This window comes from Trichosurus vulpecula, chromosome 4 (genome assembly GCF_011100635.1).
Source record: "Trichosurus vulpecula isolate mTriVul1 chromosome 4, mTriVul1.pri, whole genome shotgun sequence".
Taxonomy (NCBI): Eukaryota; Metazoa; Chordata; class Mammalia; order Diprotodontia; family Phalangeridae; genus Trichosurus; species Trichosurus vulpecula.
In genome coordinates this window covers 27,262,828-27,290,157 of record NC_050576.1, presented here as the reverse complement: position 1 = coordinate 27,290,157, position 27,330 = coordinate 27,262,828, and the positions used below count along the sequence as shown (strand labels likewise).

Genomic DNA, 27,330 nt, shown 5'->3' with positions numbered 1-27,330 from the left:
GAGAGAGTGTTCAGGAGGAAGGAAATGGTCAGCAGGGTCAGGAAGGATGAGAAAAGACATTGGATTTTTCAGTTAAAAGATCATTAATAAACTATGGTTGTGTGGGAGTTATTGAAGGAGCCAGGGCTGGAACCCAGCTCTCTACCATTATATTACTGCTTTCACCAGGCCATTATCTTCATTTAGGTTCATCGTCTTTTGTTGAAAAATATGAGGACCTCAACTTCTGTTTTAAACAAATAGATTTTTATTGACTTTTTTTCTGGTGTTACATTACCTAGATTTTCCTTTGGATCCAGAGAGCTGTCTTTTATAACAAAGAATAACCTTAGCCTCTTACTAAAATGTTGGCACTTTTAGTTATTTGTCGGAAGGATCTTTTTTCCTAAAGAACATATTTGTAGCTGTACATTGTTTTCAAGTCTGTACAGGTGGAGTTACTTGGTTAACAAGCTGTCAGTTTGGAAGTTCTGCCTGTATAGCTTCATTAAGCAGCATTGATTTTATCTGGCTGGAATTATTTTTTGGAAGCTCCATGAAGCAATTAAAGAAAACTTAATGGCACCTATTGTGCTGCCCAAACTGGATCCAGTTATCACGAGGCAACCTTTGAGTAGTTTTTAGAGGCAGCCTGATGGAGCTGACCAGGTACCAGATTCACAGTGAGTAGACTTGCACTGGAACTCCTCATGGAATGTCCACTCTCAGACCCTCGTCTTAGATATTGAATGCCACCCTCTTGGCTGTTGGGAGGATTCAGTGAGGAAGGTGTCCCCAGAGCTCTGTGAGCTGCCACTTGGGTTAGTTGCTGGGGAGGGAGCAAGAAGAGATCTCTGGAGCTCCTATCCCGAGTCAGAGGCCAGAGGTGAGGCAGAGAAAGCAGAAAAGGATGGTGGATGGCTTCTGGGTCAGAGAGCCTGGGCTCATAGCTTGCCTCAGATGCTCTGTGTTCCCTCTTGGGCAAGTCAGTTCCCCTCTCCAGGTCTCAGTTTTCTTCTCTGAAAGGATGGGGGAGGAGGTTTGCCTAAAATGGCCTGAGGTCTCTTCTACCTCTAGGCCTTAGACCCCTAGCATCCTAAATCACTTTATCGCTAGATAAATGAGATCATTTATTCTTCCAGAAAAGCTTTCCTTTGTAATGATGGGCAAGAAGACACCTGTGCAGAATACAGACCCCTTGTCTTGAGCTAACTAGTATTTCATCCCATGTTTGTTGGCGTAGTTTAAAGGGCACCTTTCTTCTTTTCACCCCTGGCTATGTTCTCACCTGCCAGGGAAGACGGAATCCGTCTTCTGTCCCAACATATGCCAGGAGCCCTTCTGGCCTGACTTGCCCCTGAATGCCCCTCCTCCCATTTTCACTAGTTCGTTCACTGCCTCTTCCTCCTTAAAATCTTTCCTCATCACTCCCAGGTATCACATTTGTTCCCTCCTCTGAACCCCAAGTAATGCCTTGTTAGAACCTATTTTTGTCACTTATTTTACCCTCTAAATTATGTGTTTTTTGTCTTCAGATCCCCTAGAACACCTATGACAAGGTCTTCTATGTTGTAATGTTCAGTCATTTTTTGTTGAATAAATGACAACCCCCTCCAGTACCCCTTACAGTCTGGCTTCAGCTTTCCTTCCTTATTTCATACTGTTCCTTGACACTCATTCTCAGCCAGCTTGGGCTTCTCTGTGTTCACCTTTCTGCCTCAATGCATTCCTGGAAGCCATCTCCTGTGCTTGAGCCCTCACTCTGGGTCACTGCTCCTCCAAATCTTGCTCTTCTTTCCAGGAATAGCTCAGGTGCTGCTTCTTCCTAGAAGCTTTCCCTTCCACTCTCAGACTGAAAGTGCCCTCTTCCTCTTCCAGTTCCCTGAATCACACCCCTTCTCTTAGTGCAGGCAGCCATTCATCCAGGTTACATTGCCAGGGCAGGCTTAGTGGTAACTGTGTCACCTTTGATCTTTGTATCCCCAGCACTGTATTTGTTGAAGTGAAATGAGTTTTAGATTTACTGATGGGGGAAAATCATCACTTTTTTTAAGCAGTTACTTGGAGAAGACTTCATTAGAAAGCATTCGATAATAAATTCATACAAAGTAGCCTCTGATGGCATAATTCTCTGTCTAGTTTTATCATTCCCCTGCTTCACAACTATGAGTGACATAGTCCAGAGAAATGAGGACTGACAGAGGTAAAGGCGAAAGCTGAGGCTGATAAGAAAAAATAGTTACAATTTAATACCTAGGTGTTTTGAGTATTCTTTTTTAATATGGAAAGGTCTTATGAACCAGTAAAGCCATTTCAAAATAAAAAACAAAAAACCCAATATCTAGCACTGTATCATCTGAGTAAATATATACCTTGTGTTATGCCTCAGGCAGGATTTATATTCTAGAAAAAATATTGAAGGAATTTTAATGAATTGCTTTTAAGCACCAGCTTAAGGGAATCACAGCTTTAGAAGACATATTGCACTTTTTTCTTCCTCTATAATAAATTTCATTAAGATGCACTAACTCAGAATTATCATCGGTCTGACACGTTGAATGTGAGTACGTGACGGTGTATCATCAGTGGTGGCTTCTTTGTATGAAGGTATAGCACAAATGATGCCATTAAAGAATCGCAAGCCAGACCAAAGCAGCTGGGCCAGTCTCCTAATGAGGATGAGGGCTGAGGCAGTGATGGACAGCCCAGGGGTCTACTGGTCTCCACAAAGTATGAAGTACCTTTTTGGAAGATTTCTAGGATAACAGAGACAAAAATGCCACTGGATGAGAAGGCCCTGGGTAGGCCTGTGACCTGCACTGGTAGCAGTCGATAAGGATCATCTGGAGCCTCAAGGAGTTCAGAGTTGTCTGAGTATGAGAGAAATGATAGTTAGCATGTTAAAGTGAGTCATTCTGGTGCTTGCCATTAGGCACATCTCTACTGTAGATAAGCCATTTGCCTGTCCTTTATCGGGGTGATATTTTCTTATTGTAATTAATTCAATTGGGAGAAAACTAATTTTTACCCAAGATACATTTCAAAGAGGAATTGTTATCAGTCTTCTATCTTAATTTTGCTTTTTTTCCCTAGAACTTTCCTAACTAAGGAAAGTCATTCAAAAGATTTTATCAACCATATAAAATATTCTTGATCGCAGAGGAACAGTTTCATTTCATCATTGGTTTAAACGTGATGGCACATATTTCACTGTTATTAATTAGGGAAAGGACAGTGAATGTTTCTGTTGTAAAGCAATAATAGTAATTGCATTTGGATTATCAGAGCGTTCAGTCCAAGCTCTGCTCTCGTAGATTGTAAAGAAGAAAGCCAAACCAGAACAGTCGGTTTCTTTTATCTTCAGAGTTTTGACTTGCAACTAGTTTGACCTTTTCTCCACTTAGACCAGCTTTGAACGTGGCTGGGTGTTGCCTGGACTGTATAACTCCTCTTGGGGAAAATGGGAATTTTATTTTCAAGTAGGGGAACCAGCCAAGTATAGAATGAGAATAGATTTACATTTTGAAACTGTGTTCTGTTTGAGAGAAAAACACCACAGTACATTAATTTTTCATATCAAACTCTTCTAGTTGGTTCGAAGTGTTATCCTGTAACATTGTGTCTTCAGACTCTTCCCCCTTTTGGCTCCCTTCTACCTACAAACATGTTCCACTACCAAAAAACCCCAACCCTCCTCTTTTGACCCTGCTTACCCCCCCCAAACTACTCCCCACCGTACTACCTGACAAATGGACGAGCCAGGAAGTTTCAGGGGTGACGTTCAAACCTTTGTCCTTCTTGACTCCAGGTTTGAACTTTATCCTACTGTGCCAGGTTGCTGCTTCTCACCACCAGCCTTTTGTAGTTTGGACAATTCTATCCTTCATTCCCTGCATTCTAGCTTCCTTCCTTATTATTGAAACTTGGCTCTTCATAGTCACGAAGGGTATGGTGTTGGCTGAGCCAATGGCCTTCGAGTTCTCTGCCTGCTCTGTGTTGACGCTCTGAAGCATTCTCTCCTTGTTAACTTGTTTTTTCTGGACTTTCATCACCTTCCTACCCTGCTTTTCTCTTCTCTGCTTTTTTTTGGTTTCCTTTGCTGATTTTTCTTCTTTCTTCCCCTCACGTGTGTTTACCAGACTCTTGTCTTCACCCTCATTTTTTCCGCTCTCTCCTCTTCTCCTGGGCAGTCTCCTCCACTCTCATAGCTTCAGTTCCCACCTCCACAACACCGGGTTCTATTTGGTGCCTGGTCTTTGGCCCACCGTGACACTTCTGGCCGTTTCCTTGTTGGGCCTCTTGGACTTCCCTGTCTAAATATCCTGGGAACTGTCTCCTTTGCTTGCATTTGTAGCTCCAACTTTTAGCCCGGTGCATGGCACATACGACTGAACTTAATCAATGTTTCCTTTTTTCACTAATCTGTCCCTGGTCTCCCATTAGTCCAATTCTCACATTTTCAATTTTCCTCTGCCCCTGACTGATCTTCTCTTCCCCAAACCTGACTTTCTCCCTTCACCCCTCATCCCTCCATCTCACTGGATGTACCAGCATTGGCCCAGTCATTCAGGCCTCAGACTTTGGAATTCGACTTCATTTTTCCCTCCTCCTCCCGTACCTACCATACAGGAATTTGTTAAAACTCATTCTCTTTACTTCTGACTAATTTGGACTCCTGTGACCTTTTGCCTATTTATTTGAATGCCATCCCTGCCTCCTCCCATCTGCCTTTCACAAAATTGCCAGAGGCCTCTTTCTGCCATGCAAATCTGATCATCACATCACTCCCTGCTCTGGTCTTCGGTGGTTTCCCCTTTCTCCTCCTCCTGTCATTGAAGCCTTTCTCTCACGTGTCTCCAGGGTACTTTTCCAGCTTTATTTCATACCACTCCCTTTAGCCAAACTGAATTAGTAACTTTTGTTTGAGTTCTCTCTGGTCACCCTAGGTTCTCTCTGCTTCTGACATTTCCCATGCCTAGAATGGCCTTTGTCTCTGCCTCCTGAAATCCTTCTCTTCCTTGAAGATCTTGTTTAGTGCCTTGGCCTCATAAATTTACCTATCCCTGTTCCTGTAAGTAGAAGCGACCCCTCGTTCCCTAGTGTCTCATTCCATTTTGACCTGCTCTGTGCACTTTGCACATTATAATTTAATAGTATTTGCAGACATACATTAGCCGCCTATTAGGTTACAAGCTCTTCAAGGCCGGGGCCTTTTTTGTCCCCACCACCACAAAAATTCTACTCTGTAGTCTCCATGTAGTATGAAAGTGACTCTAGGTTCCTGAAAACTACTTAAAGAACTTGTCTTTTAAACTGAGAAGGCTAGAGAACCAGCCCTGGAGTCACACTTACTAGCTGTGTGACCTTGGGCAAGTCACTTAACCCCAATTGCCTTGCCTTCCCCCCTCCAAAAAAACAAAACAAAACAAAAAAACCGAGAAAGCTTTGAACGTGAGCCTGGTGACAAGATTGTATAACTGCTACGGCCCAAGGGACTCACCCAGCCAGGTGGGGAAGGCTTGTCCACAGGTTGCATATTAGGAGATGACGTGCTCAGCTACAGTGACCGCAGGAGGCCGTCTGGCTAAGCTGAGGGTGGCTGTGGTTTGTGTTGGTGGAGGCTGGAGCTGGCCTGACGAAGGAGCTCCTGGAAGGACACGCTTGATTGACTTTGCAATTTTAAGGTCAGACCAATATTTTGTGTGTGTGTATGACACACTATTCTGTGTCTCTGTCACAAAATTGAGAGATCCCACTCTGTTGTCTATAAAAAAGCTTTTGATTTGATAGAACAAAACACGGCCTTCAAGGCTCCCCACGTCTCTCGTGTTGAGGAGATGCCACAACAGAGAAAACCTGGGGTGAACTTCTGACTGGTTAAAATGTGGTATTTTGTTTTGTGTAGAACATTTCTGGTGCTCAGAAGCAAAGGAGGAATTCAGAGCTGGTGCTTTGTTTGGTTAACTGTTAGGGGAACAACTTAGCCATAGTCAGGGCACTGGTCACAGTAGAAAGACGTCTGTTTTTTCTTTTCATCTCTCTCTTGTCTTACGCTTCTCTGACTTTCTGCTTTTTTGAGCATATGACATCGGTGGCAGTGGGGAGGGTTTCCCAGAGCCGCTGACTGCCAACAAGGCCTTGGTGTAGAACCTTGCCCTCTGTAGATCGATCCCTCAGTGAGCAGAAGAAACTGGTAACAGGTGGGGCACTGTGAGCAGGGAGAGGATTAGATAAAGGGGCACCTTTAGTGCCCTCACCCCAACAGTGTGGACTTGTGGGCAGAATCGGAAGCCTTCTACTCGTGGAAATTAGGAGCTCTTTCAAGCTTTAAAAATTGGATCCAGTCATAAATGCAGTAGGGTGATCTGCTGTCTGAGGGAGTCCTGAGGGAAATCCTTTTATGTGGACGATCATAGTCCATAATTTAGCTCTTTTTTTTTAACACTTTGTAAAAATTGATACATGGATTTTACTTGTAAGTGGACCACATTTGAAGTATGGTGTCAGTATAGGGTCAGTCATGCATCTATGATCAAGGCCTTTAAATATTGGAAAGGCTGTCGTGGAAGAGAGATTAGCTTTATTCTGCTTATCTCCAGAGCCAGACACAGAGATAGGTACAGTGGGTGAAAGTTGCCTTATACAACAGCTACTGCCTAACCACGGGTGGAGTGGACTGTAAGTTCTCAGCTGCTGGAAGTGTTCAGGCAGAGTTTGGCTGGCTACCCATTAGGGATACTGCCAGCAGGACCCTGGGAGGGGTTGGACTGAATGACCTCTGAGGTGCCATCTGACTCCAGTCTCCTGTCTAGAGAGAGAGAATTCTCAATTTATGATAAAGCCTTAGTAGGTTTGGGCCTTTGACATTTTTATCAGTGATAGAGATGATAGGGCAGAAAGCCAGCTCATCACGTTTATAAATCATTCACATGAGAGCCATCCTAAGCAATGTCGACTGACTTTACTGTATAACTGAGGCGATGATGCTGATGTGGACTGCTGAGGACACTGATGTTGGCATGTGGAGTGTTTTTATGGGGGAGAACAAGAGAGCTACAATAAGCCAGCTTGCGTGACCCTGGACAAGTCCCATCTCTCTCTGCCTCAACCTCCCCATCTATACAAATGATCCTTAAGGTTCTTTCCAGCCGTAACATTCTGTAATTCTTTGTGATCTTAGAGAAGAGGTAGCGTTGATTAGGATCATTGCCCTAGAGCTAGTAGGGACCTTGGAAGTATGTTCTACCTTGGCTTTTTAAAGGTAGAGAAACCGGCCTGGAGTGGGGGAGGAGTGAAGTATTGCAGCTCAGAGGCTTTGCTTCCAAATCCAGAAAAGGTCACAGAAGGAGAAAAATGGAGAAGAGTTGTGGTTTTCATCATGACGAAAGGTGATGAATTTGGATTTTTTTTTTTATTGAAAATAGATGGGGCAGCTAGGTGGCACAGTGAATAGAGCACCAGCCCTGGAGTCAGGAGGACCTGAGTACATGTCTGGCCTCAGACACTTGACACACTTACTAGCTGTGTGACCTTGGGCAAGTCACTTAACCCCAATTGCCCTGCTTTCTCCCCTGCAAAAAAAAAAAAAAAGGAACAAAAGGAAATGAGTTGAGATGAGCTGCTCAGAACACTTCCGAACAAGACAGGAGGTTTAGAATGATCCTTCAGAGCCCCAGCTCCTCTGAGGCACGCAGCACAGTTCCTGATGCATAGGAGGGCCTGGAGCCAGGCAGGACCAGGAGCAGAACTAGGTGGAAGTTCCAAGGGTCAGAAGGAAACGAAAGCTAACAGCCTGTGCTGCCGTAAGGCAGAAGGGGTCGCTTTGGTAGGTGGTAGGCTGCCTGTTATGGGAGGGCTTGACGTCTGTGTGGGTGGTAAAGGGCTGGCCTGGGTGGCTGTGGAGCTCCCAGCCCTAAGAGTCTGGGCTTCTGTAGGAGTTTCACACACTGATGAACCACAGTCTGGGCCAAGCATGGCTAGATGGCATTGTCCTCAGCATTACTTCTGCTGGGGAGCCTAGAATCATCTCAGATTCAACATGGCCAGAACAGACCTCGGTCTCTTTCCCTCCGCTCTTCACTCCTCTCTGCCGAGCTTTCCGGTTACCGAGGACATTCTCATCCTCCATGCAGATACCTCGGTTACCGAGGACGTTCTCATCCGTGGAGTCACCCAGGTCTGCAGTGATTCCCAATCCCGGCTTTGTCTCATCCTCACTCTGCTTCACCCCATGTGTCCAGTCACTTGCCAAACCTTGTTCCTCCTCTCATGACATCTCTTATCCTTTCTCTCCACTCCTGCCTCACCACCGCAGTTCTGGTGGGAAGGGATGAAGGCCACCTCTTTGGGCTCTCTGCCTGGCCTTTCTCCACTCCAGTCTGCCCTATACCCAATTGCCAAAGGGATCTTTTTTTTTTTTTTCAAGGCAGTCAGGGTTAGTTGACTTGCCCAGGGTCACACAGCTAGTAAGTGTTAAGTATCTGAGGCTGGATTTGAACTCAGGTACTACTGACTCCAGGGCCAGTGCTCTATCCACTGTGCCATCTAGCGGCACCCCCAGTGTGATCTTTAAGTACAAATCAGACCATCTGTTAGAATCATAACGATAGAGCTACCATATTTTGTCCCTCCAGTGGCTCCCCAAGGTGCAGCTTCCTGTTCCTAAACTTAGCTTTTGCCCTCCCTGGCCATCCTCCATGCAGATACCACTCAGGCACCCCTTTGGACCCAAAACCTTGCCTGACCCCTCCCCTGATTGCTAATGCCTGCCTTCCCAACCACCTCGCATCTCTTTCTTTTGTGTTATTCTATATGTACCTAGATGTGTATATGTCTCCTCTGAGAGACTGTAAGCCCCCTGAAGCCAGGGATTGTTTTGTTTTTGGTTTTGGGTCCCCATTGCTTAGCATGGTGCCTGGCACATAGGAATGCTTAAGGAATGCTTGTGGATTTGAGTATTAAGTAAACTGACTGGTTTCTTTCCATTCTTCTAGAAGTTATCAGGTTGGAGCTTTTCCTACCAGTTCAGCATTTGATGGATTTAAGGCAAATCTTGTCTTTAAAGAGATTGAGAAGAAGCTTGAAGAGGTCAGTAACCTTTTTCTTCTTTGTCTAGAAGGGTGTGGGTTAAGGGATAGGACCCAAGGGAAGGGAAGAGAGATCTATGATTCAGAGACAGTCATGAGATAGTTTGGATTGAAAATGATGGGAAGAGCCTTAGACATGGAGTCTGAGACCTCGGGTCCAGTCCTGCCTTTCCTGCTTGTGTGATCGGAGCTCTCAATACCTCCTACCATCCCAGGTATCGGAGATGCTTTCCATTTATCAGTCTCCTGTCAATGGATGATTCTGGCAAAAGGCATCTGATAAATGCCCAGGTAGCCAGGTCTGGGTTCTGTAATGAAATCCAATGGAATATGGTCAGTCAGTTAGCAAGTATGAACACACCATGGGGAAGAGAGAAAACAAGCCCTGTGGGCCTTCTTCATTATCTCTGAATTTAAGAGAATGACCAGGGTGTCACGTTAGCTGGTGGGGAACATGGCTTGGTTTTTAGAGCATAAATCAGTGCTTTGGAACAAGCTTTATATACTTGGGTTTTGTTACCATTTTGGCTGAATGACCTTATTTTGGAAATACTCAAAATGGCAGTTCTTTCAGAATGGACCCTTTTTCCTAATGTACATTTTAGTCTTGAATAAAATGTATCTGTTTTACTTGATTTTTCCTCCATCACTGCCTCTAAAGAAGTCTTGAGTCCATTCTCTTTCTGTTACTTAGACAGCTGTCCTGAATGATTTATTTAACTTGATCTTCGCATCTATGTGGGAAGACTTTTAGGCAAAAGAATCAGGGCTCTGCGTCCACTCTCTTCTTCCCTTCTCGGTTCCTTTGTGATATTTTCTAGTAGGATCATCATAGACCACACTGAAGGTAGCTGAAATACAAAGGTCAGTCAGTCTGGCCACCCTCATTCTCTAGGGGAGAAGCTCGAGGGCTGAAGGAACCTCCCCAAGGGCACAGAGTTATTTTAAATTCCCAGAATTAAAATAACAAGTTTTTGTAACACAGCTTGTAAGTGAGTTGGAAAAATCCCCCATATTTTAAAAACTTACAACATAAGAAATGTCAGGCTACATCAGTCCAGGAGGCCATTTAGCCCAGCATTCTGGATTCTGCCAGTGGTGTTTTATTTTCACAGAGTTGCAAGTTCCAAGGGCCCTTGGGGATGCCATCCAGTCTAAGCTCCCTTTCACCTTCCTGACAGTCGATCGTCAGCCTCCTGGTGAAGACATCCTCCAGCCATGGGGACCCCGCTATCTCTTGAGGCAGCCTGTTTCACTTTGGGATGGTTCTTATTGTCAGGAAATCTTTGCTTCTGGATTTCCCACCTCTTTTGCCTGGTGTTTGCCAAGGGGCCAAGCAGAAGCCATCTAGCCCTTTGTCCATGTTACAGATCTTCAGATGAAGACTTTGAGGATGATGCTCCCGCTCTCACTCATGGCTTCTCTTCCCCAAGCTAAAGGGCCCCCTTCCCGCAGCCAGTCTTCACATGGCTTGGGCTCCAAGCCTTGGTAGTCGCCTTCTGTGAAGCTGTAGATTGAACTTCCCTAACTTCCTCAAGAAAATCGAGGTTCATTCAAGGGCCTACATTTTGATGCAAAATCAAGTTTTTCTGAAATTCTCATGTTCTTTTTGCTTTCTTTCTGCCATGGCTCAGGAGTGCTGATAAGCCGTCCAATCCAGACAGATTCGATGGGGTCTTGTGTGACTGTCCTAAGTGCCATCGAGGAGGCACAGGGGCTCTGTTGTGACATGGCTACTCCCTGGTACCTGCCTGGTGCTTTCAGGGGTGCTGGAGATGGAGGTCAGGAGAGCAGCGCTGCCCCCTTCACGGGCTCTTTGGAGGAAAGAGCTTTAAGGCCTCAGGAATTTAATTTGTTAATAATAAAAATAGTGTCCCTAGTGATTATCTTGGAGTCGTAGAGATGTAGAGATAGCATGTCAGGGTGGAGAGAGGCTGCCTTTGATTTTTACTAGCCTCATGAGCCAGGACAAGTCAGTTCTTCTCTGTTGTTCAGACTCTTCTGCTCTTGGGGGGTCATCTGAAGAGTCAGAGGGGGCTTGGAGAGGGTTTGTGTTTCTTCCCTTCCCAGAGTATCCCGATTTGACAAGTCCCAGGTCCGTCTAGGGGCTTCCTCGGTTGGGCTTTGGTCTTTCAGCAGAAGCGCGCTGAGGGATTGGGTCTGTGCTTTGCTCCTGTAATTCTTCAGCCCAAGCCCAGCTCCATGGGCCTTTCTCACTTGTAATTTCTTCTTCCCATGAGTGTCAGTTTTTTGACTAATTCTCAGTTCCTGTTAACAGGAAAAAGTGAAAATCCTGGGACCGTTTGTAAATGAATACTTACTGTGAAATAGCAGAGGAAGCTCTAGAAGAGATTTTCTTTCCACTTTGGTGCTTGTTGGCACAACGCTTTAAACTCTGCTTGGAACTCGGTCATGAAGCTTTTTACTGATTCACCGTGTGGGGCAGCCCATTGGCGTGGGAACCTGGCGCTCTTCGGCTTGTAGGAGGAGGCCTCGAGATGGGAGTGGGGTTTTCTTTCTGCTCCCCACACTTCCTTTTCTCTGTTCTCTTTTCCTTCCTATGCAGCCACCCTCCAGTGTAACGTTGTTCAGTGACCGAGGCCTGTGGTGTTGGGAGAGGCCTCACCAACAGCCAGGACATGTCTAGTGTGTTCATCTTAGGCAAGAAGGAATCTGGAATGTGCCCCCTGGGATTTCTGCCTGTTGGCTCTGGTTCTGTCTTTGGGGTCTAAGCAGGAGAGTGTGAATATGACATGCTTTGAAGACAGACTCATGGTCCATTTGGCTTACAGTGATGGGCCAGATACTTTATGAGCTTGAAAGAATCCTGGCCGTGCATGGGAGGGGCCTTAGAGGGGGACTGTGCCTTGGTGCATGAGGAGGAGGCACAGCTTGGGTTCCCCAGGAGTGGGGTGGCGGGCTTCCTTGTGCCTTGTGCCAGGACAGCTTCAGGTGGAGCCTGGGGAGTGGCTGTTTGGCAGTGTCTTGGAGGAGCTGCCCTGGTTGGAGGAGGTTGCCTCCCAGATGCCGAAGTACCCAGATGAAGTATTTTTCTCCAGGTTTTCCCCAGTTCCTAAGCCTTAAGACTCTCAGCTCTTTGAGGCCGCAGGGGCTGGATTTGTTTGATCTTTGTCATTGATACTTGTTGAATTGGTGATTATTGGGAGCTTTGCCACAGTCTGGCCACCTCTCAGAGACCTTATCATCTGTCAGATGGAGATGGGCACAGGGCAGCTTATTCCAGCATGGACATTGTGTGAGCAAAAGCACAGAGACCAGGCCACTCTCTTCTTTGGTTTTTATTATTGATACAAAATACTGTTCAGTCAGAAAGAGCTCCTTTCTGCCTGAGTACTCCCCTCACTAGCTTCCTGCTCTCCCAGCGATGATGGGAAGCTGTCCCGTGAGCTCTCCTGGAGGACGGTCCCAAAGGAGCCTGCGGGGCTTAAAAAAACCAGTCCATCAAGATGAACAGCCTCTAACTCTGATTTTTCCTCCTCATTTACAGGAAGGAGAACAGTATGTGAAGAAAATTGGTGGCGTTTTTGCCTTCAAGGTGAAAGATGGCCCTGGCGGGAAAGAAGCCACCTGGGTAGTGGATGTGAAAAACGGCAAAGGCTCCGTAGCTGTTAATTCAGGTCGGTTGCACTGCAGCTGCTCTCCCACTATATGCTGGGGCAACCACAGACCCTGTTTTGTGGTGAGCTGGGAGGGTAGGGGCAGACCTCATTCATCCATTTGGAACATCAGGCCCAAGTGCCTTGCCCAGAAACGATGCTTACACATGGACACAGAGTGACCACTGGCAAAGAAGCAGAAACCAGGTTGCTGTTTTCACTGAGGTCTCTTGGAAGACTGACCTAGCCTGTGGCCCTGGAGGGTGAGGCCAGAACGCAGGGCCCAGGGAACTCCTTTTGGCTAGACCAAGGCTTAGGCCTGAATTCTCTTCCTTCTCTGCCTCCAGTTGGTAACAGGCCCTTGGGACGGAGTCACCCCTTCTCCTCTGTTCTCTTCTCTGTTGTGCAGGGGGCTGGGCATAGTAAGCTCTGCCATGGCTGTCCCCCAGGCTGTGGGAAGATTTATTTGGCAAGCGTTAATTAACCAGCCCACGTGTTCCTGGCTCTGAGCTTGGATGCTGCAGGTGGAAGACAAGACAAAACAATGTACTAGAACAGCTTGTAAAAAAGCAGGTTCTGGGGAGAGGTGCTTGTAACACAGGGGATAAGGGAAGTGGCCCATGAGCCGAGCCTGGAAGGGAGGGCTAAGGAGGAGATGACATCCCAGCTAGTGCAAAGGCTTGGAGGTGGGAGGTGGGGGTCATCTGTGACGAATAGCAAACATACCAACCTGGCAGGAATTTAGAGGGTGTGGAGGAGAGGTGCAGTGAGCCTGGGGAAGGAGGAACGGCACAATTTGAGTTTGCTTCTGAATGCCACTGGGAGCTGGTGAGGTCAGAGCTGTGCTCCTAGGATGTCTGGTTTGCAGCTCTGTGGAGGATGGGCAGAAGGGAGGTGGGGTGGGTGTGGCTCTTTTAGCAGGCCAGTTGAGAGGGGATGGAGGCTTTTGCTGGGCTGGTGCCTGGGGGAGGGGAGGAAAGGGGGGGAGGGCCAGAGACCCAGATAGAAGAAGTTATGGTGGTAAAGTTGACAGTGACAGGCTGTGCAGGGCCCAATTCCTGGCCTCAGGCACCAGCATGCCAGAGTGGGGCTCTAGCTTCCCTTTTCCCTAAAACACTCAGGTCTTCTGATGGCAGTCTCTGCCCGAGGGTAAGGAAGGCTCCAGCCTGGGGCACTTGTGCCCCATGACCCTGATCTTAGGAAGGAATAACTCTGATTGGCAGGCATTAGGGAAGACTGATAAAGATGGGGAAGATGATGAGAAAAGCTGCCAACGAAGCACCATCCTTTATGCCCCGTGGAGCAGGTGGCCGATGCAGTAACTCATGCACTCTCTCTCACCACACACACACACACACACACACACACTCACATGTTGAGTCATTTCAGTCGTGTTCGACTCTTCGTGGCCCCATTTGGGGTTTTCTTGGCAGAGATACCGGAGTAGTTTGACATTTCCTTCTCCAGCTCATTTTACTGGTGAGGAACCTGAGGCAAACGGGGTTCAGTGACTTGCCCAGGGCCACACAGCTGGTAAGTGTCTGAGGCTGGACTTGAACTCACGAAGATGAGTCTTCCTGACTCCAGGCCTAGCGCTCTGTGCATTTTGGTGCCCACTAGCTGCTAACACACATATATACATTTTTAGCATTTAAAGGCTTGCAAAACAATTTCCTCACCACAACCCTGGGTTAAGAGTAATTATCCTCCTTTTACAAGGTTAAAAATTGAGGGTTGAAGGAGTTCAGTGATCCGCTCATGATCCTTTGGCCAGTAAGTGGCCAAGCAGGGGATTGCCTCTGGGTCTCCTGTGGTCCAGTACTCTGGACACAGCATCATGTTGTTATGTGCAGATAACACCACCTTGTCTTTCAAACTATTGGGATCTAATTGAAACAAACACTTGAGGACTCACTCAACTCTGTAAGTGTAATACAATTTCTTTTTTTTAGGCATCTTTTCCAGTGAATTCCAGGAAAGATGTCTCCCCAGATTTTCTCTTCTTACTTCCCATTCATGCAACTGTTTACCTAGAATACCTACTGTGTACAACTATGACAGGCATGATATGGGGGGGGGGGTTCAAATAGCAACCGTCCCCTCCAGGTGCTTACTATCTAATAAGGGAGGTGATACATACATGGTTGTGCCCGAGTGTAGCCATAGCTAACTGTACTACAAGGGCAAGGTGTGATACGTGATAGGAGAATTCCCAGAATGCTCTGGGAATTCAGAGGAGGGAAGAGACCAGTTCTGCTTGTAGGGAGCCAGGGTGGAGAGATTGGGGAAGGCCTATTTGAACTGGGTCTTGGAAAAGGGGAAGACGTTCACCTGGAGATGGGCCTTGGCAGGGGGGTGGGGGTGGGGGTGGGGGGATGTTCCAAGTCAAAGAGCCCGATGAGGAAAAGACACAGAGTTGTTGAAGTGCTGGGCACATTCTGGGAATTCCGAATTCTCAGCCTGGTTGGAATATAGAGTGCGCTGAGGTGAACGTAGTTGGAGATGAGGCTAGAAAGTTAGGTGAGGCCTGGTTTACAAAGAGCCTCGAATACTAGGCCAAGGAGTTCAGACTCAGCTCGCCCATCTCTGGGCATTGCTGACGTATGAACAGGATGGTGACATGATGAGGGTTGTGCTTCAGGAGATTAGGATCAAGAAGACAGATTGGTAAGAAGCAGGGACGGCCTGCACTAGGTTTTGACAATAGAAAGGGATGGATCTTTTTGTATGCAGTCAAATTCATGAAGTCCTAGAATCTTAAGTTGAAAGGAACCATAGAGGCCTAAGCCATACCCAAACACAACCCTTTTGTTTGTGGTTCATACTGTACCGACTGCTTCAGTCCCCTGAACATCATACGGCCTTCTTAATAAGGTCCATGATTATTCAAAAAAGATTGCCCTGACAGTTTTTATAGGAAAAACTAAATGGATGGAAAATGCCCATTCTCTAGAGTAGTACTGTCAGAATGAAATAGAAAGGGGGCCACTAAACTGTGCATAAGGATCCCTGTAGCCACATGGAGACTTAGATATTAACATTATGTTTTAGTGTATTTTTTACTCTGTTCAATATTTCAAATTACATTTTAATCTGGTTTCGGGGTACTTGGGAGCATCATCCCATTGGAGTGATACGTTAGTACGTATTTGGGATGGAGACTACAAATGGGCAGTGAATTGGATTCAGATTCAAAGAGGAGGAAGAAAGGTTGCTGGGTTGCATTTGGGAAACTGCACATTGCTTTCAATATTCCCAAGGGCTTTCCTGGTGCAAAGGCCGTCTTTTTAACACAAATCAATGGAGAGACCCTTGGGTGTCAGCATGCTGGACACTGTTCTAATGCTGATCTGGGCTTCAGAGGTGAGGCACTATGGGAAGTGTTGGAGGGCCAGCAAAGCAGCAGGAGGAAGGATTCCGGTGGATTTGCTGTGGAAGAGCTCAGGGAGTGTGACTGGTGGCTTGTAAGGGCCCCTGAGAGTCCAGAAATGGCGGTAGACAATGGACACAACAGGCTGATGAGCTGATGATTGAATCCTTGAGACCCCAAGGGAGAGAGTGTGGGGGGAGCTGAGGACAGAGCCTGGGGCTGAGGGAGGAGACAGAAGGAGAGTGGTCAGAGGAGTAGGAGAGCAAGCCAGGGGAGGTGACTCTAGCGCAGAGAGCACCCCAGACACTGGTGGGGCAGATGCTTTGGCTAAGAGGAGAGAAGATCATTCTGAACCAGGGTGTCTTCATAAGAGCATCTTGTTCAGGGTCTGCTCAGAATGTACAGCACCTCAGAGGCTGGGGCAGGAGGTGCATTCAGAGGCCTTGGACAGAGCAAGCATAGATAGTGGGGATGGCTGCCGCAGGGTGATCTGGCCTTCAGATCTCTTGGCAGAGAATGAGGAGGAAAAGCACCTGTGTTTCTCCAGGATAAGTGGAGTTGGGGGAATGTGTTTTTTAGGGGATATTGAGTATATTTCCAGGCAGATGGGAAGGAACCACTAGGAAAGGAAGAGGATACCTAGAGGTGATGAGCGGTGACTGGAGGAGATGGGAAGGGAGAAGATCAAGGCTAGAGACAGAGGAGAGGGGACAGGGCAGACATTTCAGTTTAGGAGAGAGAGCGAAGAGAAGGAGCTCACATCTTAGTGAACCAGGAGGTGGCATTGCCTGAGAGGGAGCAGGGCTCGGGTAAGGGAGGGTGGAGAGGGGTAAAGGGGGGGAGGGGGAGCAGGGGCAGAAGCAGAACAGGGTGTGCTTGCAGCAGTGGCAGTAATGGGTGGTTCAGTGGAGGTCCAGCTCAGCTGCAGTGCAGGGCGGGTGGTCTGAATTGGATGTAGCTTGTACATCCCCTTCTCCTACACACGAGTGGGCAGAAAATGACCAGAGTTTGCATTTTACTGAGCCCCGTCTCTGGGAAGATGAGAGAGATGAGGGACGGGAGAGCAGGAAAGGACAGTCACGCTGGCTTGGTAACAGAATTAAGTTATGCCACGGTTTTCCCAGAGACAAATGGGGAACAACAGAAGCTCCCCTTTGTGCGGCGCATTCATTACCTGTTTAAAGCACTTTGGCCTGGGACATTCCATTGAGTTCTCTAAAGGCTTCTGTAGTGGTCGGCGGGGTCAGTGGTATCCCCATTTGACAGATGAGGACACTGGGTCTCAAATCACCGAAGTGGCTTCTCCAGGGGTGCCCAGTGAGTCCAGCGATGGAGCCGGCAGTTCTGACTCCCAGGTCCAGTAAAAGCCTGTGGACTGCACCCCCTCCTCCTACTTAAGAAAAAAATTGACCCTGAGAAATTTTGCTTGTGGAAAGACATGAAACAGCTTTAATATTGCCCTGGCCATTGGTATCAGTTTCAGGCCTCCCCATTGGGGTGCCCCCTTCCAGGCCAAAGTTTTCTCACCCATAGGGAAGGATAATCTGCTGAAACCAACACTTGCTGGCCCCTGGGATCACACTAGAAATCTGCACGTGTATGTTGGGAACTCGGGGGCGTGCCTGCGCCTTTTATGTGGCCAACAAGTGCCCGTTTGTTAGAGAGCAGCAACATTCAGGCATTGTTAGCATGTCCCAACGTGAACTGATATTGGAGAGGTGGTTTCTGTTCGAAACCTTTGAGCCTTTAGTATTAATGGATTATTTATTGATGGCTTTCCACTGCAGGCGGGGTATTTGTTAGCAGGACTTAGATGTCTTCCACTCTGTCTGACAAGCCTTCCATCCCTTCGCTCCATCTTCCAGGAATCCCTGCCTCACTTTCCCATCTGGTCTGCACTGATGGCCCATCCATCCCAGGAAGCCTTGCGTGATGACACACGTAGGGTTCCTAGATGGTTTTATTGAGCGGCCCTGAGCATCCTGTGAGCTCTTTCAGGGGTCAGGCATTAGTGTGCACCCTAGCTTAGGGGCAGGGACTGCTCAGGCCTCATGGGAAGGGCTGACGCCAGGAGCCCCCCAGCACCCCCTTCCCCCCCGCCCCCGCCCAGGGCACAGCAGAGCCTCCTCCATTTAGTCAGCCAGGAGGCCCCATGCTCCAGCACTGGGGCCCCTTCTGGTTGCTGTTGCTGTGTGATTATATTGTGGTGAGCATCATGGGCCTGTTGCTTGGCTTCCCACACTTCCTCCCATGTGAGCACACATCAGTCCTGCTGTGTCTCTTGTTGTTGCCATCACATTCCCACACCTGCAGTTAGCTTAGCCCCTCCCCAGTTTATGGACACCCACTTTATTCCCAGTTTTTTGCTACCGAAGAAAATGCTGCCATGAGTACTTTGATATCTGTGGAACTTTCCTCTCTTCCTTGTCATGAGATCACTGCGTCAAAAGGGCATGAACAGGAGAGTTCCACCTTGCCTGCTGCTCTGGCTGGACTGGCCAACAGCTCGGCCAGTGGCACCTGGAGTGATGTGGTCCCCCTCTGGCTGGAGCGTGTCTCTCCTTTGCCAGTTTGCAGGGTAGGAGGTAATGGGATCTCAGGTGACATTTCTCTCCTTTGTGACTTAAAGCACTTTTCCCCGTTGCTGTTTGTAGAGTGTTTGTTCAGATCCTTTGACCACTTCTGTTGGGGACGGGCCCTGAGCCGGCTTCGTTTGTGTCTGTCCCTGTCGATCGGGGCAGTCAGGCTTCTGTTGGACAGGGAAGACAAAAAGGATTTGATTTTCTCTCCCCATGTCCTCTTCTTCCAGCTGCGTTGGTGATGTTTGGGCTGGCCACTCTCAGTGAGAGCTCTGGAGCCTTTGATAAAATGTGTCTATGAAATCCGGGCTCACTTTCTTCTTTTCTTCCCCCTCCTGTGTCTGTTCCAGATAAGAAGGCTGACTGCACGATCACCATGGCTGACACTGACTTACTGGATTTAATGACTGGCAAGATGAATCCCCAGTCGGTAAGCGCCATAGGCAAAGAATGGTTAAAAGCAGAGGCCTCCCTGACTTGCAGTGCTGGCGGGGCCGTAGAGGTTGCCCCACTGACCCCTCCATTTCACGGATGATAAGACTGAGGGGAGGGAGGGTAATAATTCCCATGGAAGTTCAGAGGATTCCAGGCCTGAGAGTTGGGAGCTGGCCTTGAGCCCATGCTCTTGACTTTCTGCTCTGTCTGTGAAGATTTAAAAACTTAGCAGAGCTTTCTCTTACTCATAAGTCTCACAGAATCGAAATGTCGCTTGATGTAAGTAGTAGCAGTGGCCATGATAATGATCCACGTGGCCTCGATGCTTTAGAGTTTGCCGAGTGACGCACACAGATTGCCTCCCAACAGCCCTGGGGAAAGTAGGTCCTATGCTTATTATCCGTGTTTTACAGGTGAGGAAACTGAGGCACAGAGTTACACAGTAGGAAGTGTCAGAGGCTGGGTTTGAGCTCAGGAAGATGAGTTCTACTGACTCCAGGCCCTACCCACTGCACCACCCAGCTGGCTCCATTGTGTTACTGCTTCAGAAAAAACAGCACCTCAGTATTAGAGCTTTGAGACATCTTTAAGTTTAAACTAAAATGTTCACCTGCGCGTGGCCTGATTTGTTTTAGACCTTGGACCAGTGTGCCATGAGAGGGGGAGGGGAGATAACTGAAAGTGTTGGGCTTGGAATTAGGAGACCGGGATTAGAATCCTAGGTCCAGTGCTCAGCAGCTGCGTCATCGTGGGCAAACGACTACCTCCCAGAACCTCCATTTCATCTGTAGAATGGGGATAATGTTCCCTTCTTTGCCAGCTCAGAGGGTGGAGTGGAGGAGGACACTTGGAGCCCTCTGCTGGTGTCCTGAGACAGCTGTTCAGAGGGGGAAGGGGCCCACGCCTGAAGTAAATCCCCTCTCTATGTCCCCAAGAAGGGGTCGTCTCATCTCTCCTTGAAGCTACCACCTCCCGAGGCAGCTGGGCCTTAGGGGAGATGTTCCTGGCTTGAGCCCACATCGTCCCTTGTGACCTTCTTCCTATCGGGGCTCTTTCTGCTCCTAGGGTAGCCCTGCACACGCCTAGCGGCTGCCATCCACTCCTTTGATCTTTGCCAGGCTAACCGTGCTCACTTCCTTTATCTGATCCTCGTGGACTCGAAGCCTTTTGCCTTCCTCATTTTCCTGCTCTTGGCTTCCTGTTTTGTCTGTCTCTCCATACATTCGATTCAAACAGCTGGTGGGTTTCTGGCATCAGGACCAAACAGCTGCAAGTCAGTGCCAGCGAGAAGTTTCTCTTCGGTGCTTTGCAACTGAGTGTCCCCCCAAGTTCACATTCCCACACCCACGGGGGAGGTGGGGTCAGAGGCCAGCACCTCAAGGCCTGACCTGCCAGACCTGTCTGCCAAAACGCCCTCCCTCCGTTTGGCTATGTGGGCAGCAGCTTTGGGGGGCAGCTCCTTTTCTTTGGTCGCTTAGTATTACCCAGTAAAGGCTGAGTCAGGAGGACCTGGGTTCACATCTGGCCCCAGACATTTATTGACTGTGCAAGCAGCCTAACTTCTGCCTGCCTCAGTTTCTTCACCTGCAAAATAAGGGTAATAATGGTACCTGTCTGTCAGGGTTGTTGTAAAGCTCCAAGGACGTAAAGAGAGTGAAGTGCTCTGCCAGCCTTGAGGTTCTGGAGAAATGCTGGTGGTTGTTACTGTAGATAGAAGAGGCAGGTGTCTCTATTACGTGTGCATGGGCTCCCACTGGGTGCAGCAGAAAACACAAAATGCGATGGAATAGTGAGAATTTAGAATCATTTAACTCTTTGGTTCCAGTTCAGACAAGTGAATGTTTTTCTGCTGCCAACAGAAAACTCCCATAAACGATCCCTGGAACTAGATGTGCGCAGGCAGCGTGAGGTGGTATGGAGGGCTCTGAGTTTGGAGCCAGGATGCTGGGGGTCAGATCCTGGCTCTGGCATGCACCACCTGTGTGACTTTGGGCAAATCATTTGACTTCTGAGAGGGCTGGACTAAGTGATCATCCAGAACTGTGCTAGCTGCTAACCTTATGAATGACTCACATTTGGATTCCTGCTGGAGAGCAGTTTGGCTCAGTGGGTGGAGAGCTGGTCTCAGAGTCGCAAAGACCAGGGTTCGAATCTTGCTTCTGACCCTTGTACTGGCTCTGTGGCGCTGGGTGGGTCTCTCAGGTCCCCAGGCAGAGCTCATCTGCATCGGTGGCAGAAGTTCCTCACTGGGAGGACCCCCCAGCCGTGCAACTGCAAAACTGTCCCGAAAAAACCAGCCTCCGATTTCCCAGCTACGGGGAATCTTAGAGAGGTTCTTGGTCATGCCAGCCTAATATCCTGCTTTCATACAGTTCAGCCTAATTCAGGAAGCTTTGTTCTAAGCATCGACTTGTTCTGCTTGACTTAGTACCTAGGGAGGGGGTTTCAGTGTATGGCCCATCAGCGTGCTGTTTTTAAGAAGACATATGTTAAATAGATGTACTCTGAAGCCCCTAACCTTTAAATCTCTGGGCAGGAGGCTGTGTTCCATATAGAAGGGAAACATTTACTTTGTCCAGACAGAGGAAAAAAGGAATTAGTCATCCTTCCCAGGCAGCCCAGGGAAAGCCAGAGTTCTTAAGTATGATACATCCAGAGGCTGTGCCTTTGTTATTTCCTTGCTGAAAAAGTGGAGTTGCCTGGCACTTTTCATCCAAACATTTCTGAATTTAAGAGTATCGAAGCCTCAAAAACACCCAACGTGCTTATGTTCCCAGTTCTGCCATTTCTCCTGAGTTTTCCTGGGATTTTATTACATGATAAATTTAGTAGTTGTTAAAATGGCTTCCCAGTATGGATAGGGCTGACTTTCCTCACGGAGCCAAGCAGTAACAGGAGTGCCCCCGAATTGGCAGGCCGCCCTCTGTGGGGAGAAGGCCTTTGTCAGGCAGCCCGAGAGCTGGGTGATATTTAATCCACTCTGCACTGCCTTCCAAGAGCTTATGAATATGTTCTGGTTGGTGCTTTTCTAAAAAGAAAAACTATAGTAAACTTAATCCTATACACCAAGTCCCTGTGCAGTCATTTTAAAGAAAATTGAAGGCCAAGCTGCTCTGCCAAATGTTGCACATTTGAGTCCTCTTTGTGGGGCATCCAGTGGGAACCAGTTTCTAAGAAAAGGGTGTTGGGGAAAGTTCCCTTGCCTGCTCTTCAGGGTAAGGGGCAACAGATATACTGCATCGCAGTTTGGAGGGGACCTCAGAAGGCATCTAGTCAGACCCAACCGGAGTGTGCAAGTGCTGGCTTTGAGGCTGCCCGGGTGACCTTGGCCAAGGACCTTTCAAGGCCTCCTTTTCTCATCTGTGAAGTGAGGGGTTCCACTGGGTTACTTCAGACTCTTAAACCCTATTACTCTGTGCTTGTCTGGCACCTGCTTAAGGACCTCCCAGTGATGGTTAGTAGAAAGTGCTGTTTGGAGTAAGAAGACTCAAGTCAAATCCAGGCCTTTTTATTTGCGCTCTCTCTCTCTCTCTCTCTCTCTCTCTCTCTCTCTCTCTCTCTCTCTCTCTCTCTCTCTCTCCCTCTCCCTCTGTCTCTCTCTCTCTCTCTCTCTCTCTCTCTCTCTCTCTCTCTCTCTCACACACACACACACACACACACACACACACAGACTTTGGGTAAGTACCATCATCTTCTGGGCCTCAGTTTCCTCATCTGTTAAAAGAAGTGGGTTGGCCTCATTGGCCTCTCAGGGCCTTTCTGGCTATAGATCTATGATCGTACAGTCCTTATACCTGTAGAACCTGCCTTTAGTTTTAAATAACATAGTAATAACTGACTTTCATATAGTGTTTAAGGTTTGCAAAGCACTTCACCTACATTCTCCCATTTGCTTCTCACAGTCAGATTTTATTTTCATTAGAGATGCAAAACTGTGTCCAAGGAAGGGTACTACAGCCGGTGTAGAAGTTGAGCGTGCTGCCCACTAGGCCTGCCTGCCCCTCAGTACATGGAAAAGCTGTTTGAGTGTCCATCCTTAGTGTGATGTGCCTCCATTAACGTCCTCCTTGTACTTGGCCCTGGGCTCTAAGGCCATGACGATGGAGCCTGAGCTCTGAGAAGACCTTGAGTCTGGGCCCAACCTAAGGTCTGTCCAGCAAGAGGCCCTTCATCTAGGGGGCTGCCCGGGAAGGAATTCTTCAGCCCTCACAACTCCTGAAGACTGTCCAAGAAGAAGGAAAGGGATGGCAATCTGCATTGGTAGAGGGTGTGCTCCCCCAATGAAATCAGAATCCTCCTCCAGATCTTGAAGCACTCTGTCACCCAAAAGGCAGTGAGGTGGTTTTTATTTCTGGTCACATCTGAGTGGACGTTTTTCTTTACGTTGAGCTGAGTCTGCCTCTGTTTCATTTCTACTCCTTGCTCCTGGTTCTGCCCTGAGGGCCAGGCAGAAAGAGGCTCACACAGCCCTCCGTGTCCTTGAGGATGCAATAATCCTGCTCTCTCTCGCTTTTCCTCCCCTAGGCTAACTACCCATAGGCCTCTTAGAGAAGTCTTGTGTCATATCGCCCCAGCTCTCCTTGTCACCCTTTGGACACACCTCAGAAGGAGTCTCTTATGGTCACTCAGAAAGTCTGTGGCTTTTGAGGAATTTGGTTCTCCTTAAAGCTTTGTAAATGAAAGAAATTGAGCATAGCTTCCCGTTAGCTGAGCCCAGGCTTTGAAGGATTTCAGATGACCTGGCTAGGCAGCTAATCCAAGAACATGAAATTACAGGAAGCATCAGAAGCCTCCGAGCCTGAGAACAACACAAAGTAACAGTTTTTTCCTTTGCTCTTGCAGGCTTTCTTTCAAGGCAAATTGAAAATTACTGGCAATATGGGTCTGGCCATGAAGTTACAGAGCCTCCAGCTGCAGCCTGGCAAAGCAAAACTCTGAACACCTTGGAGTCAACTTCTGCAGAACATTGAGACTTTGTGTTCATACGTGGATGTAGTGTGGGCATGTGCACACACACATGTGCCCACACACATGCATGTATGTCTATGTCCTTACAATCCGAAGCTAGTCCGAAATGGCTTGGCAGTAGTGTGGGCCATGGGCATCACTGGCCTTGGCTTTCTTAAGCCCTGTGTTAACAGAGCTCGACAATACTACTGTGGCCTTTCTGAATCACATAAAACTGTGCATTGAAAAGTTAATGGGGTAATTATAGTCTGGGTTAAATTGAGGTACAGGGTACAGCAGCAAAATCCAAGAATTCAGTAAACAAAAGAGCTCATGTGGCTTATAAAATACATTTAAGGATTATTCTGCTGAGATTTCAATTTTAGAGTTTTCCTTGGGAGAACTGGATGAAACAAAACACCACTAGCTGGGCAGTAATTAGTGTTGTGCACTTGAATACCTAATCTATTTTCCTTAATATTTTTTAACATGCTGTAATGGAACTTGAATTTTTAAAAAGAACTCAGTTCTTTGTTTTTGTGTAACTGAAAAAAATCAGGAGCAGGTCATGGAGAGAGACTTCCGTCACCCCTCTTCCAGTCAAACTCTTTAAGAGGAGGGAGGTTTTCTTCTTGAAAATCAGTGTGTTAGATTCTTGAACTGACCATTATTCACAATTAGGTGGGCAGTCAGATTGCTTTGAGAGGCACGGTATTTAATGGATTGGCTTCATTTAGCAAACTTTTCATTTATTCCTTCCTCAAAACTTCACTATTTCATGTATGTTTCATTACTTAACCTGATCTAATTTTTCTGCTACCTGAATGTTAATTATGCAATGTTTCTTTTTAAATTCCTTGTAATTTACTAAGATGGGCTAAATAATGACTTTGATCAGAGGTTTAATAGAAAAGGAAATTTGCATTTTAACTGTGTGCCTTTGTTTTTATTTTTATTGTGTGTGTTATTTTTGCTTGGGATTTTTTATTTTTTTGGACAGTGGGAAAGGAAACAGCTGTGACAAAGGCAGTTGTGTGCTCTAGGCACAGTTTGAATAGTCCGTAAGCATTAAGTGCCTACTGTGTGCCAGCCACCGTGCTAAGCACTAAGGACACAAGAATGGGCAAGAGACAATCCCTGCCCTCAAGGAGCTTACCATCAAGTGGAATAGTGTATCTCATGTGTTGCCACAGTCCACTGAGGGTTTGTGTATCACTGTAATGTATCCCAGCTTGGGGCAGCTAGGTGGTGCAGTGGACAGAGTTCAGGAAGACTCATCTTTGTGAGTTCAAAACCAGCTGTGTGACCCTGGGCAAGTCACTTAACCTTGTTTGCCTCAGTTTCCTCACCTGTAAAGTGAACCAGAGAAGGAAATGGCAAACTACTGCAGTATCTTTACCAAGAAAACCCTAAATGGGGTCATGAAGAGTTGGACACAACTGAAAAATGGACTGAACAACAGAAATTCAACTTGACATCATAAATCCCCATGGGCCGTGGAGAGCAGAATTTCTCAGCATGAAAAAATGTGCATTTGTAGGAAGTCACATTAAGTGGCTCTTGTCCTCTTGTGTGTTGCACCCTAGCAAGCTGTCGATCTTGCCTCTCCCCTTAGTTGTGGCTCTGGAGGGTCCAGCTCCCCCTCTGGCTGGGAGCCAACTGCTCTGGAAATGGCCACTCGTGGGATGGGTCTGGGGCCTCTGCTGTCATGCAACCTTCCCCTGCCCTCTGTCCTTGCAGGTTGGCTCTCCTTAGGTGTGCTTTCCCCTATAACCCATTTCACATTAGGTATCTCCTCTACTTTTAGCAGTCTTCCACCAAGCTTCTGGACTACCTCATTTCCTGCGCACACACCCAGCCACCTCCAGACTACATTTAAGGAATGCTGGATAGAGGAGTCCTTCTTTCTCCTCCCTCAGGTGGGGACTCAGGGAACATCGGACATCCATTGTAAGGGAGGGGAGAAGCATCTTTGAAGAAGAGAATAAAACAATTAGGGGCTGCTCCCTTCAGCTGTCTCTGGGAGCCTCGTTGGGCCTTTTGTCGATAGCCCAGGACCCTTCCTTCACCAAGCAGCCCCTCTGCTAGAGGAGGAGTAAGGTCCCACTTTGTTATCAGCTGAATGCATCCTGTTCCTGGCTCATTTATTCCACAGATGTTTATGCTTCTGTTAGCTTTATTAGTAATATACCTGCCAATCACATTCCCCCTTCTAGTCCTGAGGACTGAGACTCTGTCTTTTCTGACAGCATCTCCTCTGGGCCCTAGCACAGTCTTCTGCATATAAATAGGAAGGAAGGAAACAAGCATTTATTAAACACCTACTATGTGCTATGCAACACATCCTCATAACAACCTCGGAAGGTAAATCTTATTACCATCTTCATTTCACAGATGCCCAGGGTCAGTGTCTGAGGCCACATTTGAGCTCAGGTCTTTCTGACTCCAGATCCAGAACTGTATATCCACTCTACCATTGAGTGGCTGGTAATTACCTGCTGGGAATAGGCTCACTTAAACACTCACAACTTACACTCTTTTAAGTGGTTATGGATCTCAGTTAAGGCTGCTGTGACGGGCTGGCCCTTGCCATCAGCACAGTGTGATCCTGAAAAGCCTTTGGAGGATGGCACCATCCACAGGGAATCCCTTACAAAAGATACATTTGGATGGGGACAGAGACCTTCAGAAGGGAGCTCATCTCTGTGTTGTGCCTCATCTGAAAGAGTCGTTGGACAAAGTGATCTCCCAGTGCCTTGGATGGTTTTGTTATATGCCCTTGCTGGAAGAGAGCTGTGAGGGACGGTCAGGCAAAGGCTTCATTAGAATCAACAAATGGCATTGTGGGAGCTTGGATTTCCTGCACCTCTTGGTCAGATGTTTCTTGATAAAAATGCGGTCTTTGGTACAGAATGATGAGAGCTTGTCTGTTCTCATCTACTTTGAACACAGACTCTCTCAAATGCATGTTTAAGTGATTCTTACAAAAATTGGGTAGAGAAGGGAAAGTGAATGGGCCAATGGTTGATGGGATTCTCTGTGCTGCCTTCTTTGGATGAGCAGGTTGGAAATGTCTTCTAAGTGTTTGGTCTCTCTCCACTTCCAGGTACTCTGGGCATCTGTCCCTCACGTCCTCCTCCTCTCTGTGAGGCTACTGGCCTCAGATGGGTTTTCTTCAGGGCTATTTCCCCTTCCTCATTTAGCATATCTGGGGCTCTGATTTTAAAGTCCAAGTGGGATTGAACCACTGTCCTCAATAGTAAAGAGGTGGTTGCCCTTTTTGGTAGACGGTGGTGAGGAATAATATGCACGTAAAG

General features: G+C 47.4%; 1 protein-coding gene across 1 annotated transcript in view; it reads left to right on the top strand.

Moving 5' to 3' along the window:
- The window catches only part of SCP2 (sterol carrier protein 2), a 74,065-nt gene extending 49,122 nt beyond the window's left edge, over positions 1 to 24,943 (top strand). Inside the window, exons 13-16 of the mRNA XM_036756802.1 lie at positions 8,973 to 9,066; positions 12,574 to 12,703; positions 18,982 to 19,061; positions 23,909 to 24,943. Of these exons, the coding sequence (XP_036612697.1) occupies positions 8,973 to 9,066; positions 12,574 to 12,703; positions 18,982 to 19,061; positions 23,909 to 24,004 (400 nt within the window). The 3' untranslated portion in view covers positions 24,005 to 24,943. The remainder of the gene's footprint in view (positions 1 to 8,972; positions 9,067 to 12,573; positions 12,704 to 18,981; positions 19,062 to 23,908) is intronic.
- The last annotated feature ends 2,387 nt before the right edge of the window (positions 24,944 to 27,330 follow it).